At 51.2% G+C, this 13,640-nt stretch overlaps 1 protein-coding gene across 3 annotated transcripts in view; it reads left to right on the top strand.

The window, feature by feature from the left end:
* PRKCA (protein kinase C alpha) overlaps positions 1 to 13,640 on the top strand; it is a 368,584-nt gene that overhangs the window by 336,791 nt on the left and 18,153 nt on the right. For all 3 annotated transcript variants that reach the window (XM_082441894.1, XM_082441892.1, XM_082441893.1), the window contains 2 exons: positions 8,383 to 8,463; positions 13,083 to 13,190. In XM_082441894.1, the coding sequence (XP_082298020.1) occupies positions 8,383 to 8,463; positions 13,083 to 13,190 (189 nt within the window). The remainder of the gene's footprint in view (positions 1 to 8,382; positions 8,464 to 13,082; positions 13,191 to 13,640) is intronic.

The raw sequence follows: 13,640 nt of genomic DNA, 5'->3' as shown, positions 1-13,640 counted from the left end.
GCACAGAGGACAGAATGGCGAGAGCTCAGCGAGGCGGCCGCTGTCCTCGCGGCAAAGCAGCCCCGCCGGCACCTTGGCTGTGCACCTCGACTCTCCAGAACCGTGAGAAGTAGGCGTCTGTTGTTGAAGCCGAGCTGTCACAGCAGCCCGAGCAGAGCGCTAGGGGGGTCCGCGTGCAAGGTAGTAGGAGAGAACAGCTAGTTAATACTGCGAGCTCAGTTTGTAGTGCGTGTATTTAGGCGGATGGTCTGTGGCCTCTGTCCCTGTGGCCCCAGCGCCCCAGGCCCGTACGGAATCTGGGTCTCGGCCACAGGTAAATGACGCTGTAAACCAGGATGCGTTTTACCTACTCACAATCAGTACCATCATCTCTCACCAAGCAGAACAGGAAGGAGGGGCGGGTAAAGGTCCCAGGGGTCGGGGCAGTTCCTCAGATGTCCTCACCCCACTCCCGTCCTGCTCACATAGAGCGGGCACCGTGACAGGGTCGAGTCCTGGCTCTGCCCCCCCCCCCGCGGTGTCACTGCCACCCCTGTGGGAGACAGGCACCGTGCCCAGTGCAGTGTGGCTTAGGTGAGGTTAAAACTTGGCCCCTGTTACTGTGGGTATCATATTCTTAGTGTACCTCGCTATTAAGGAGGTTCTTGAAAATATCAGGTTGGCAGAAGAGAATCCAAAGAGGTGTTTAGTTTTTTTGTTTTTTGGGGGTTTTTTTTTGATGTAACAAGAAATTATGGAAGTTAGTTCGGCCTTGGGCTGAAGAGGTTGGGTGACCCAGGTCAACTGGGATGGTGTTCTCCCAGCCCTGGTCGTTTCATGGTCACCTTCCTGACTTATTCCTTGACAAGCAGATGGTACTGAGGAGCTAGAGGGAGATCAGGCCAAGTAAGAGATGAGAGCTTTGCACAAAGCCTTGAAATGGGAATGCTTTCTCCCTGTGTAACTCCATGTTGTTGCCTCATCTGAGGACCACAGACACTTGCTAGCGCACATCCCAGAGTCAGACAGACACCAGGTGCGGGGGCATCTTTCTGCCTGGTCAGAAGTCTGGCAGGCGATTCCGAATTTTACTCGTGGCTCTTTCAGAATTATTAGCACAGCTACCGTGGCAGACAGTTCGACAGTGTCTCACGAAGCTAAACATGGTCTTTACCAAATGATCCAACAGTCATGCTCCTGAGTATTTACCCAAATGAATTGAAAACGTATGTCCACACAGAAACCTGCACAAGTGTTATAGCAGCTTTAGTCATAATTGCCAAATCTTGGAAGCCACCAAGATGCCCTTCAGTAGGTGAGTGAACAAATAAACTGCGATACGTCTAGACAATGGAATATTATTCAACACTAGAAAGAAATGAGCTCTCAAGCCATGGAGGAAACCTCGGTGTGCATGACTAAGTGAAAGAAGCCAGTCTGAAAACACTGCACACTGTAATAGCCCGACTGTTGGCATTCTGGAAGAGGCAAAACTAGGAAGACAATAAGACAGATTGGTAATTGCCGGGGCTGGGGGAGGGCCATGTAGGCAGAGCGCAGAGCGTTTTGAGGGCAGTGGAACTATTATGTACAGTAACAGTACAGTGGTGGGTACATGTCATGATACATTTTCAAAAACCCATAGACTGTACAGCACCAGGAGTGAACCCTGATGTAAACCCTGGGCTTTGGGTGATAACGATGTATCCATGCAGGTTCAGCGATTGTAACTAAGATACTGCCTCGGTGTGTTGAACTTGGTGGGGGAGCGGGGTATATGGGAACTCCGCAGATTCCACTCAATTTTGCTCTGAACCTAAAACCTCTCTTTAAAGCAGTTTATGAATAAAAAAAAAGAAGAAGAAGAAGAAGAAGAAATGCAGCCTGGGTGGCCTTCCCCTTCCAAACAGAGGTCCAGGATAGAACTGGGAACGGGGCCTGTAATCACCAGGCTCTGGAAGCTCTGCTTTTGCCATCCCCTCCTCCCTCGCTCTCTTTTTCCTTCCTTGCTTCCTTCCTTTTCCTCTTCTGTGTTAATTGCTATTTAAAGCCAGGGTCGGTCATTGCAAACCCTCTTTGTGCCACGTGATCCCCTTCAGGTCCTCGGGTATCAGGGAGGCAGAGGGGTGGTTACTGTAACTGGACCTTAAAGCACTTGTGTTGCCTTTAGAGACATCGTTTTCTGTTCGCCCCAGTCCTGGCCACCGTGTTCATCTAAACGGGAAATACGTAGTGCAGACTCCAAACTTCCCATTCTCATCTTGTGCCAGAATTCCTTTATACTTACATTATGCATTTTGTCCAGAGCTTCCAAATATTGCAGGTGTTTCTCATGTGATGTACTGAGATCCTCGACGTGTAAGGTATCACGTTTTAGTGTATTTATCCATTTTCGTGTCGTAATCCCTGTGCCTCGCAGGGTGCCCGGCCCCAAGAAACGCACGATTAGCCCAAACAGTGGCAGTGAGGGAAGGGGCAGGGGAGGGTGTGTTAATACCACAGAGAAGAGAAACCGGAAGTTTTGCTGCTCTGGTCAGAATTAATTCAGTTGCATGAGAGGGGGATTTTTTAATCTGTTTTATTCACTTCTGTGCCCCGTGCCTGGAACAGCGTCCGGCCCGTAGGCAGATGATATTTGCTGGAAGAATGAACAGAAGGTTTATCGTTGACAGAATTCCCAGGTGCTGACAATCATTTCAGAGTATTTAATACATGTTATTAATCCAGCCTCTCATCCAAGACGTTTCCTTCATCTTCCTGTGAGCCTGGGTTAGTTCATTGCCTTGAGTCCCTTTGACCTGCCTGCCGTGCCCGGGGCCCTTCCTGCTCCTGACGTGAGACCCTGCGGAGTTACGCATATTCAACTCACCTGTAAACACGCGTTTCTATACATACCACGTACTTGCCAGTACGTGGGGTACTGGGGTTCCAGTATCACAGATGAAACGGAAGCTCAGAGAGGCCAAGCGCCTTGCCCAAGGTCACACAGCTCCCGCGTGGCCGAGCTGGGCTCCGGCAGTCAGGTTCGGAGCTTTCTTGCCGCACTCTGCGTCCTGCAGTGCTCTGGGCTGGGAGGCACTGCCCCAAAGTGGTTTGACTGGGAGCATCTTGGCTGAGAGTTGGGGATGCCTCGTCCATACCCCGCCCCCGATGTGCTTCCTGTTCACCACGCTCTGGTCCAAGCCTGGCGCTGCAGGAGGTGGACACAGCTGGGAGACCTTGCCGCCCGCGCAGTGACCTTCCAGCAAGCCTCTCGGCTTCCTCCTCAGAACCCTGAGGATGCTTTTCCAAACCGCCTCGAAGGCCCATGCAGCCTTAGCAGTCTAGCAGTCTGACGAGCATTTTGCATTTTGCATTTTGCGCTCAGGAGGTCGGTGGTGTCCGCGGAGCAGGCTTGCACCAGGTCCACTGGCTTCTCCAGCCTGACCTTAGGGAGAGTCTGCCGTGCGGGGTGCTTGGGAGGGCAGCCCGGCCCCTGTGGGGAGAGCCTTGGGTCGAGTGGGGGCAGATAAGCAGCCTCAGTGTAACTCACGTGGCAGAGGCTTCGGGATCTGCATGGCCTTGGACTGTGGGCCCCGGAGCAGGGAGCTGGGGAGACGCTGAGTGAGCTCAGGGCCCTGCAGCTGTGAGAACAGAACACCCGGAAAGCACCCCCAGGCACGTCATCTTTCTTCCCAGATGGTACTGTTTCAACAAGTCAGCATTTCCACCAGGTCCGTGAAGAAGGCCTCCAGTGTCCCATGTTCTAGCCTGGGGGATTTATGATGTTTTTCGAAACAACCATAAGTTTCCCATTAAAATATTTTTATTGTTGATAAAAGGAAGAAATGATGGGCTTTGTTTCCCTGAGACAGTCAGAGAACTTGAGCGTGTTTTATGGGTAAAGGCCAGCGTTCTTTTGTGCTGCAGCCTGGCAAGGGCGGTCGGCAGTCGGGCCGTTTACTCCAGCGCGGGCACTGGGGGGTCGGCCAGGACACACGGCGGGAGCGTGAAGAGCAGAGGCCAGGAAATGCGGCCAAGGACAGGCGCGCGAGTCCCCGGGACCCTGGGAGACGAGCCTTCGGGGCCAGACTTGCTGATCCACGTGGGCACCTTAGCCATTTGGACCCTGTTAAGCATTTGAACCCTTTTTTGGCAAGAGTCCCCCCAGCTGGGCCAGTTCCCGCCCTAGTGTCTAGGGAGCCACACTGACTCAAGAGCGGATGAACCTTCAGTTCAGAAAAATGGTCCAGATCGTGGAGGCCAAGGCCAGACGTCCAGGGCTCAAATGCCAGCTTTGCCGCCTCTGGCTGTGGAGCCCTGGGCAGGCTACTTAACGTCCCTGTGCCTCGTTTCCTCGTCTCTGAACTCGGACGCTCCTACCGCCAGGGCCCCGTGAGGGCCCCCCGAGCTGACAAAGGCCCTGGCACCTGGTGGAAGTCCGGGTGGGGACGCTGGCTCCGGGCCTTGTTGCTGTCGTCAGTGGCATCTGAAGCCTCACCACGCTGCCCCCCGAGTTCTCCAGAAAAGCTTCGGAAGCCCCGTCCGCTTCGGGAGGCCTTGGAGTGTGTAGCCCTGCAGAGGGTGGAAGGGTGGGTGGCCCTGGAGCGACGTCCTTCCAGCTGCCCCCCACCCTCTGCCCGGGTCCTGTACCCAGGCTGCAAGGAGGCCACTCACACCCCGCTGTACAAGACAGGCAGCCACTTGTAGCATCCTGACAGCCCCCGGGCACCTGGCTCAGGGAATTATAATCATGATGATCGTAGTAACAAGAAGCAGTGAAACTGGATGACAGTGGCCCCCCGGGGGTTCTGTCTCTGGCTTCCCCAGTGCCGGTGCCGCAGGGAAGGTTGCCAGCCCCAGCCTCTCCAGCCGAGCCTGCCTCTCCTTTTGTGAGTTTCTCTGCGGTGGGAACCATGTCACTTGGGCAGCTCCTCGCCGGGGGGCTGCAGGGGGACAGGCATCGCCCGGGTTGGCTGCCAGCTTCCAAGTGCCAGAGACATACCTGCTCCCGTGTACGTCGGGGATAGACCCAAGACAGCCTCCCATCCGTTCTGTGGTCCCTGAGCTGCTTCCTCAGCCCAAAGCTGACCCCCTAGGCCAACAGGAGCCGGGGAACTGGAGCGGGTAGTAGGAGCCGGTAGAACTCAGTCTAGACCAGCGCTGAACAGTAGAAATAAAATGCAAGCCCAAACTACATTTAAGCAACCACGTTTTTTAAAAACTTAAAAAAGAAACAGGTGAAATTAATTTTAATATCTGATTTAGCCCGGTATATCCAAAATGAAAAAGTAGCCATGAGATACTCTGCATTTTGGGGTACTAAGTCCTCAGAATCGGATGTGTATTTTACACCCAAAGCGTTTCATGCCCGTTTGCGCTGGCTGCGTGTCAGAGGCTTATAGCCGCGCGTGGCTCAGTGGCTCCCGTATGGGACGGTGCAGGTCTACACAGCTCACAGGGGACAGTGTCACCAGCACCCTAAATCCTGTGCTTCTAAATGTCCAGATCTTCAGTGGGGCTCTCTCTTCAACACTGCTTCCCCTTTGCAGTGAGGTTTGGGGTAACTTGGAGGTATTTGTTAACAGCAGCTGATCGTCGAGGGGAAGTACGCTTCGTGCTGAACATGCGTTTGCAGCGGTGGGGTTGCCCCATCTCTTGTAGCTTAGATCTGTGAACTGTCTCATTTCATCCAGGGCGTGAGCCAGGGGTGACAGACTGTGAACGTCTCCAGGAGAAAATGCTCCAGCTAAGTCCTAACCCCCGTCCTATTATTAACAATTAAAGGCGAAACCTTGTAAGCTCAGTGCAGGGTGAGCTGGCCAGCTCCAGGGGCTGACCAGTGCCATCGCCCAGAAAACAAGCCATTGGCACTCAGCCTCCTGCTGTCCTAAGCCTTGGAGGAAGCATCAGGTGTTACCAGCACAAGTCAGAAGAGCTTCATGGACCCTGAGAAGCAAGTTGGGCCAAAGCTGACGAAGAGTCAAAACAAGCGAACAAACAAAAACTTCCCCTGGGCCTGGCTTTCAGGGTTTGTGAATCATTCTGACCAGAATCGGGGTTTCCACACCCTTGACTTCGGACAGTTCTCCAAGTGGGTGGCATCTTCCAGCACCCGAGCAGAGGGGTCTGGCCGGTGAGACTGCTCCAGTATGTGTAGAAATAGAGTCTGGAATAAAGCGTGGTCTCCCTCATCCAGCCCCCACTGTTCCTCAGCCTCGTAATTCGCACAGCAGTGTGAGGCCTCATCTCAGCCTGTGTTCAGAACAAGCGGAAACTAAAATAGGTGAACAACAGAGTTTTACTGTAGAGCACAGAGACCTATATTCAATATCCTGTAATGAGCTATAATGGAAAAGAATTTTTTAAAAAGAATACAGATACATACATGTATATATGTGTAACCGAATCACTTTGCTGTACACCTGAAACTAACACAATACTGTAAATCAACTATACTCCAATATAAAAAATTTTTTAAAAAACCCACTAACACACTGATTAATGAGAACAGATTGCAGGGCCTGGTTTTAATATAGTTACAAGAACAAATTTTACTCAAGTGCTTTTGAAATATAGTTACGACAACTGAAGTGATGATTTCTAATCTCATTAAGCTAATTCTCAAAGCCCTTTGATTCATATTTTATTAATCCCAGTGCGAGTGAGTCCATGTATCTGAAAGCCGTAAGCTGTAGTTTTAAAACATACATGTCAGTGTTCAGAGCACCACTTATTACCTGATTGGCTTTGGGCGCGTTCCATAAACTTCTTGCATCTCAGTTCTGTCCCCTAAAAAATGAGAAGAAGAATTTCTGGCTCATTGGGTTACACGCAGTGTGTGCAGAGTTATCTGATACGTAGTAGGTGCTTGGTGGGTGTGTCTTTCCTCTCCCAAAGAGGATATCTGTTGTTCTTCTACTTGTTCAAGTCAGGCTTTGATGCAGTCATTTCCCCTCTGGGGACTGATGTGGCCGCCACCATTTCATGTCATTAGGGAATAAATTAGAGACTCATTTTGGTAGGGTTTTTTGTGCTTCTTATGTTTTCAGAAAAGAGCAAATGTAGTCTTCAAAAGAAATTAAGGCCTCTTTGTAGGTTCCTTTGGTTATCATTTTCTTGCCAAGGAAACGAGCTACAAAGCTGCCAGATTCAAACGTGCGCCCCCTTGTTTCTGCCCACACCGGGGTAAGTCAGAGGAGCGTGCATTGCTCGCGCCACGGGGAGAAATACTGGGAACATGTTGAAGGAATGGGGGTGGGCAGACGCACAGGAGGTTAGCTGATGTCCCAGGACGTTTAATGAGACATAGGGGCCATTTGGAAGATACCCTAGAACACTCCAAAGTCCAGTTTTTCTGCGGAATGGCAGGTGGTTGTGCTGAGTATCTGTTAGTTACGTCCTGGCCTCGAATCCCGGGGCAGATCCACGGGTCTGGACAGTGTGTGCCTTTGGCACACAGCCTACCTGGGACGCAGCCGCCGTGTTGTGATAAGTCATGCCTCTCTTAGATATCCGAGTCAGTATTACCCCCTTCCACGGGGGGCGGGTGGGGGGGAAGGTGTAGAGCCACCCTAGCACGTCTGAGAGTCCCTGGGCCCATCCCCGGCTGCAGACTACTCGTTTCATCGATTCCTCCCCCCGCCCCGATTTTACGGATGTATCTAAACCAAATCTAAGATATCATGTCGTTTCACCCCTAAATACTTCATCTCTCACGCACGTCACCTGTGCATACACTCCCCTCTAACTGAAAAGGACACTTTGTAACTAATCATCCAACCGTTTATCCCACATGATGATATTAGGAACAATTCCCACAACATCATCTAATTCAAGACCGTATTTTAATTTTCCCAATTTCTTTCTACGTTTGGGTGGTTTGAATCAAGATTCAGACAAGGTCCACATCTTACATTTGATTACTGCATTTTTTGTCTCTTTCAAAAACATTTCAAAACGTCAGTCCTTCAGCAGATGCCCTTGGGCCTGTCGTGCAGCGCAAGGAAACCAGCATTTTTTCCTTTAGTCCTTCCTCCTCCTCCTCCTCATCCTTCAGCAAAATTCTGTATCATAGTTTGATCGTCTTATCAGACCTTTGCTCTGAATGACCTCTGGCTTTTTCCACAAATGAAATCCACCTCAGTGCCCAAACCTTTTTCACCCAAGAAGATAATTACATCTACCTTCCGGCGGTGCCGTGGCATCTCCCGGTGGATTCAGAAGAGGAATTCCAAAATCGCGGGGCGAGAGTTCTCTGTGTATCTGATTCGAAGGGTCCCCTTCAAAACCCAGCGACAAATGTTACCATCACCTTGTTTGCATGAACGGAGTGTGTAAACGCCTACACGCTTGACTTCCCTGTTCCAGCACAGGCTTCCTGATTGGCCGCTAAATATAGTTAACGTGTTTGTTTTCACACAGATAATCGCGTATCAGCCGTACGGGAGATCCGTGGACTGGTGGGCCTACGGCGTCCTGTTGTACGAAATGCTGGCCGGGCAGGTAACGTCCCCCGTGCGCTCGTGCTTGTGTGTTGCCACGTAGCATGAAGGCTTCAGCGCTGAAATGCTGGCCGGGCAGGTAACGTCCCCGTGCGCTCGTGCTTGTGTGTTGCCACGTAGCATGAAGGCTTCAGCGCTGAAATGCTGGCCGGGCAGGTAACGTCCCCGTGCGCTCGTGCTTGTGTGTTGCCACGTAGCATGAAGGCTTCAGCGCTGAAATGCTGGCCGGGCAGGTAACGTCCCCGTGCGCTCGTGCTTGTGTGTTGCCACGTAGCATGAAGGCTTCAGCGCCGTGGGGACCGCGAGAGCAGGACCTGGCCGTGTGCACTAGCTCATGCTGGCCTGACTCCCCTGATCCTGGTGCAAGAGGGAGAAATTGTACAGACATTATCTTCTAGTCCTAAAGACCCAAACTGAAAGCTACACCCTGGAGTGTAGACAATACAGCTTTCGCATCACCCGCAAAAGGTCCCTGCACGTTGAGGACAATGGTGGCCTTTTGTTTTCGATGTCTCAGCCCTGGGGTGGGATTGGGCTTCGCTGCACGTTTCTCTGCAGAAATCACCCCGGCCGCTCCCGTGTGTAGAGCCGGTATTATTGTAAAGGAAGAAGTTAGTTAAACTGGAAGGAATGTTTTAATAGCTTCTCCCATCTGCCTTTATCTCTCCCCGGGCAATTCATTGTAATTTTCACAAAAGCCCAGCGAGGCTGAACTTCCAGTTAAGAAAAGGCAGATTAGGTTTCCCTTGGCTGTGTGACATGTGTCGGGTAACCAAGGGCATCGCTGCCTAATGTGGCACTTTCTAAGGTGGTGGCCTTAGTATCTGTATTACTAGGGTAAGTCACACTTGCTGCTGTTGACAAACAGCTCCCACCCCCAAATCTCAGTGGATTAAGAATGACAGCGGTGCATTTCACACATTTCAGATCTCTGCCATTGTACCTACTAATGATTCTGTCGTGGGCAGCTTTTATTAACTCTCAGCCCTCAAGTGTGCCCCTCCCTAGCCAAGAGCCTTTGTAAGAGAGAATGGAAAGAAACACCCGCGTCGAGTAGCAGAGCTGCCCCCAAAGAAATCTTTGCATCTTTGTTCCTGGGGAAAAGTCAGCCTTTCTGACATGTTGCGTCCATTGACTCCTTTATGATTCATTCAGTGCGTGCTTACTGAATGTGCGGGGGGGTGGCTGTGAGCAGCACAGACAGAGACCCTTCTCTTCAGTAAGGTCGCGGTCCAGAGAAAGACAGCGGACAGGCAGATAAGGAAATGATGGGCGGCCCCTCCTCAGCATCCTTGGGAACGGGTTCCAGGACTCCCACGGGGTCAACCAGAGTCCTTGGAGGCTCAAGTCCCTTGTGTAAAATGGTGTGGTAATTGCGTATAACCCAGGCACATCCCCCCGTACACTTGACATCATCTTGCTGTTGCTCAATATACCTAACACAATACAAATGCTATGTACCTAGTTGTAATTGCAATATAAATGTTATCTAAGTATTTGTTGGTATGTGGCAAATTCAAGTTTTGCTTTTTATTTATTTATTTTATATTTACTTTTGGCCACACCGCACGGCTTGTGGGATCTTAGTTCCCCGACCAGGGATCGATCCTGGGCCCTTGGCAGTGAAAGCGTGGAGTCCTAACCACTGGACCACCAGGGAATTCCCAAGTTTTGCTTTTTAAAACATTTTGGACTTTGATTTCATTTTTGATGTGCAGTTGGTGGACCGTAATAGTGATAAGTTAAGAAGAAAAGTAACAAAGCAGAAGAACACAGAGTGTTGGGGGAGGGTTGAAATTTTAGCTCGGATCCCAGGGAGGGCCTCACACAGAAGATAAAGTTAAGACCAGAAGGAAGTGAGAGGATGTCCACGTGCACATCCGGGGGGAGGAGCATTCCAGACAGAGGGAACAGCCAGTGCAAAGGCCCTGGGGTGGGAGTGTGCAGCTTTACACTTAAGGAACGGAGAGGAAGCCGCCCACGTGGCTGGAGTGGAGTAGGAGGCTGAGATCGGAGAGGAAGAGAGGGCACCAGGCCCCGGGCCGTGGAGACCATCGCGAGACCACTGGCTTTCCCTCTGGGCTGGGAGACCCCCGTGGTCTCTCCTTTCTCTCTTTCATTGTGTCTTACGTCCTATAGATACTGAAGTTGTCTTTTAAGTATTAAAAGATAAGAGGTTCCACCTATATTTGGTCTTTATTTCTCAATGATGTTGAGACTTGATATTTAAAAAGTGGTTTGTGTATTATTTATTTAGGTTTCTTCCCCCAAGGAACCATTCTTCTTAAGGCTATATACCTCCTTGTGCAAACACAGAAAAGCCAGTTCCGTAGAACCGCTGTCAGCAAGACAGCCGCTGGCAGAACAGAGATCGCCTGCACCTTAAGTTAATTTCCCCTCCTTGGCATTTTGACAGTAACATTTGACTGAATTGTTTGCCCCCGTGGGAGCTATCTGTTCGCAAAGGCGCAGAAAGCTGAGTTCCCCTCGAGACCCCACTCAAACGTTCTGACTCTGGAGTCCAGGAAACAAGCCCCGCTTTCATTCAGAGTCACATTTGCGTAGACCCACACAGGCAGTTGGTGGGTGGAAGTGGTCCGGGTCCATTTCCAGGTCCGGCGCACGTCACAGGACAGAAGAGGGGCTGACTCTTTATTGGCCCGGGGAGACTAGGATTTCTGCACGCGGGCCTGCAGCCAGCTCCGCCCCACCATCCTCCCTCCCCAGGCCTCTGGGGACTTCCTTCCCCGGGAGAGCTTGGGAAACACCGCTATCCTGCAGGGACGTCCCCTTTGGGGTACATGTTGAATTCCTGCCTCATTTGCAGACTGTCCCTGAGGCCTTGGACTTGAAGATTCCCACACCCAGTGGCTCCAAAACATTGGGCACGTTTTCGTTATTTCCCCGCCAGCTTCTCGGAGTCACCAAGCCTGCCTGATGTGAGCCCTTAAAGTTTTCATCATCTGTTGGAAACGGTGACACTCTTTAAATACGGCATTTGAAAAGCAGCCCACATTCGGATGTAGTGTCGGGTCCAGCTGCTGTTCCTCTAACTCTCCACTGTGCCTGCCACAAACACGGGGTTTTCATTTCAGAACCCCCTTCTTAGTCCTGCTGACTCTTCAATGCAAATTTAAACATATTCCTGGGCCGTGACTCAGCCCAGAGAGGATAATGAAGGCTCTGCTCAGATCACCCCCTGCCTCAAGCTACAGGGAATGGATGTCGTTATTGAAAAGGGAGATTAATTATCAACTTGTTGATGGGGTTGAGGTCTAAATTTATCCTCTTTAATCACAGAGGGCTGAAGATGAGCAGGGAAGAGAAGATAGTTTATTGCAATTTTCTTCTCATTTGGTTTATTTACTGTCAGCAGGCAGGGGGACAGTTGAGTCTAAAACAGCCTGAGTCTTTCTTCAGTTCCTGGATTGCTTGACAACTATGATTACTTTCGAGCATAAATAGTGTTTACCCGGCCCTCTAATGAGCATCTTGCTTCTCAGAGCGCCCCGGGCATTCATCATAAAGGGCCCAGCCCGCTCCTCTTTATGTGCCTTCCCGCCAGGGTCATTTATGCTTGGTCTTCATTCCTGGTGACTCGGTAATGAGTCCTTTATCCCAGAACTTCAGCTGGAATTGTCCCTGGGTACTCCCCCCCAACCCCACATCAGTGATCTGCACATGACCATGGCAGGGCCCCCATGACCACTGACTAGTAAGTGATTCCGGAATCATTCTGGGAAGCGTGAACCATCGCCCCTCACTTGCCTATTTAAAATCCACAAATTACATATCGCCAAGGAGAGCACTCCCCGTTCAGAAATTTTTTACACCAAGCCAGGTCTTTAGTTAACAGGTAGCTTAGCTTGAAACAGTGAGTCCAGATCTGTAGAAATCTAAAAACGGTCACGAGGATGGGGGAAAGAGGGAAGGGAAGCCATCCAAAATGGTCCTGTACTCGAGGACTGCATCGCACATCACCCCTGGGTCCCCAGGCTCAGCCGCTGGGGAGGAAGGTGAATGTGACTGTAACTCTCCACCGTTGACCTGCCTTCACCAGGACAGAGAGGCGCCCAGGGCACGCTAAGCCCCCGTCACCGCCACCGTGCCGGCGGCAGGCCCCCGACAGAGCGGAGGGCCCGGGTGTGGATTCCCGGGCCTGGGGAGAGCCCTCTTTGCCCGTGTTCTGCATCCCCTTCACCCCAGGTTCAGAACCCAAAGGCATCCGCCTTCTCCAGCCTCCCGCATCTTCTGAACGCAAGGCTATCTGTAACCTCACTTGATCGTAGTGAGATTTTTTAACACATAATTACAAGATTAATGGGTTAGTTGTAATTTATTTGCAAATCCTTAAAAACACTACTCAAAAACATTTTCCCTGGAGATTGTTTGGGGTCGCCCAGAGCAAGGCAAGGGACAGAGGAGAAAGTGAAAAGCACGCCCGACCGCCAACCTAATTGAAGACAGCCCGCGAGGTAATCGAGCTAAGTCTGCAGCCTGCCGCGTGCATGCGGGAGAAGCCCGTGCTGTTTCCCGGTGCCGAGTTGGGTGTGCAGGCGCCACGGTGAGGTGAGGAGTTACTCAGCCTAGACACCCCCATCTCCCTCTTTTCCGGAACAGCCTCCGTTTGACGGCGAGGATGAGGACGAACTGTTTCAGTCCATCATGGAGCACAACGTCTCATACCCGAAGTCCTTATCCAAGGAGGCCGTTTCCATCTGCAAAGGGGTAGGTAGACTTGGTTCCTCTGATGGCCGTGGACCGAGAGGGTCCGTCGGAGAGACGCCATCCAGACGCTTCTAAGAGACACGGTGGGGGGACCACATGCCCACGCCACTGGGTGTGCAGTTAACTCGTCACCTCTCTTGTGACGGCATTGGTTTTTCCCAACCATGAGTCTTTGAGAGTATCTTGGTCCGGGCAGTAAATAGGCACGTGCTGCTTGTTATATAGCATCCTATGTGACACTTCTGGCACACACAGTTTTTAGTGATAGCGTGCCTTTTTATGTATGTGTTCTTAATGCACATACAGAATGGCAGCTCCTAAAACAGTGTATAAAGACGGCTATTTAAATTCTTCTTGTGTTTGGCTGTGGGTCCAGATTGCTTCCCCGTTTCCTTATCACAAAAATCACTGCAGAAAGGCCCCCACGTGCCCCCACGTGTTCCCACGTGT

Source organism: Balaenoptera physalus, assembly GCF_965194825.1.
Source record: "Balaenoptera physalus genome assembly, chromosome: 20".
NCBI classification, from domain to species: Eukaryota; Metazoa; Chordata; class Mammalia; order Artiodactyla; family Balaenopteridae; genus Balaenoptera; species Balaenoptera physalus.
Note: the sequence above shows the minus strand (reverse complement) of the source record. Positions and strands in the feature narration are given on the sequence as shown.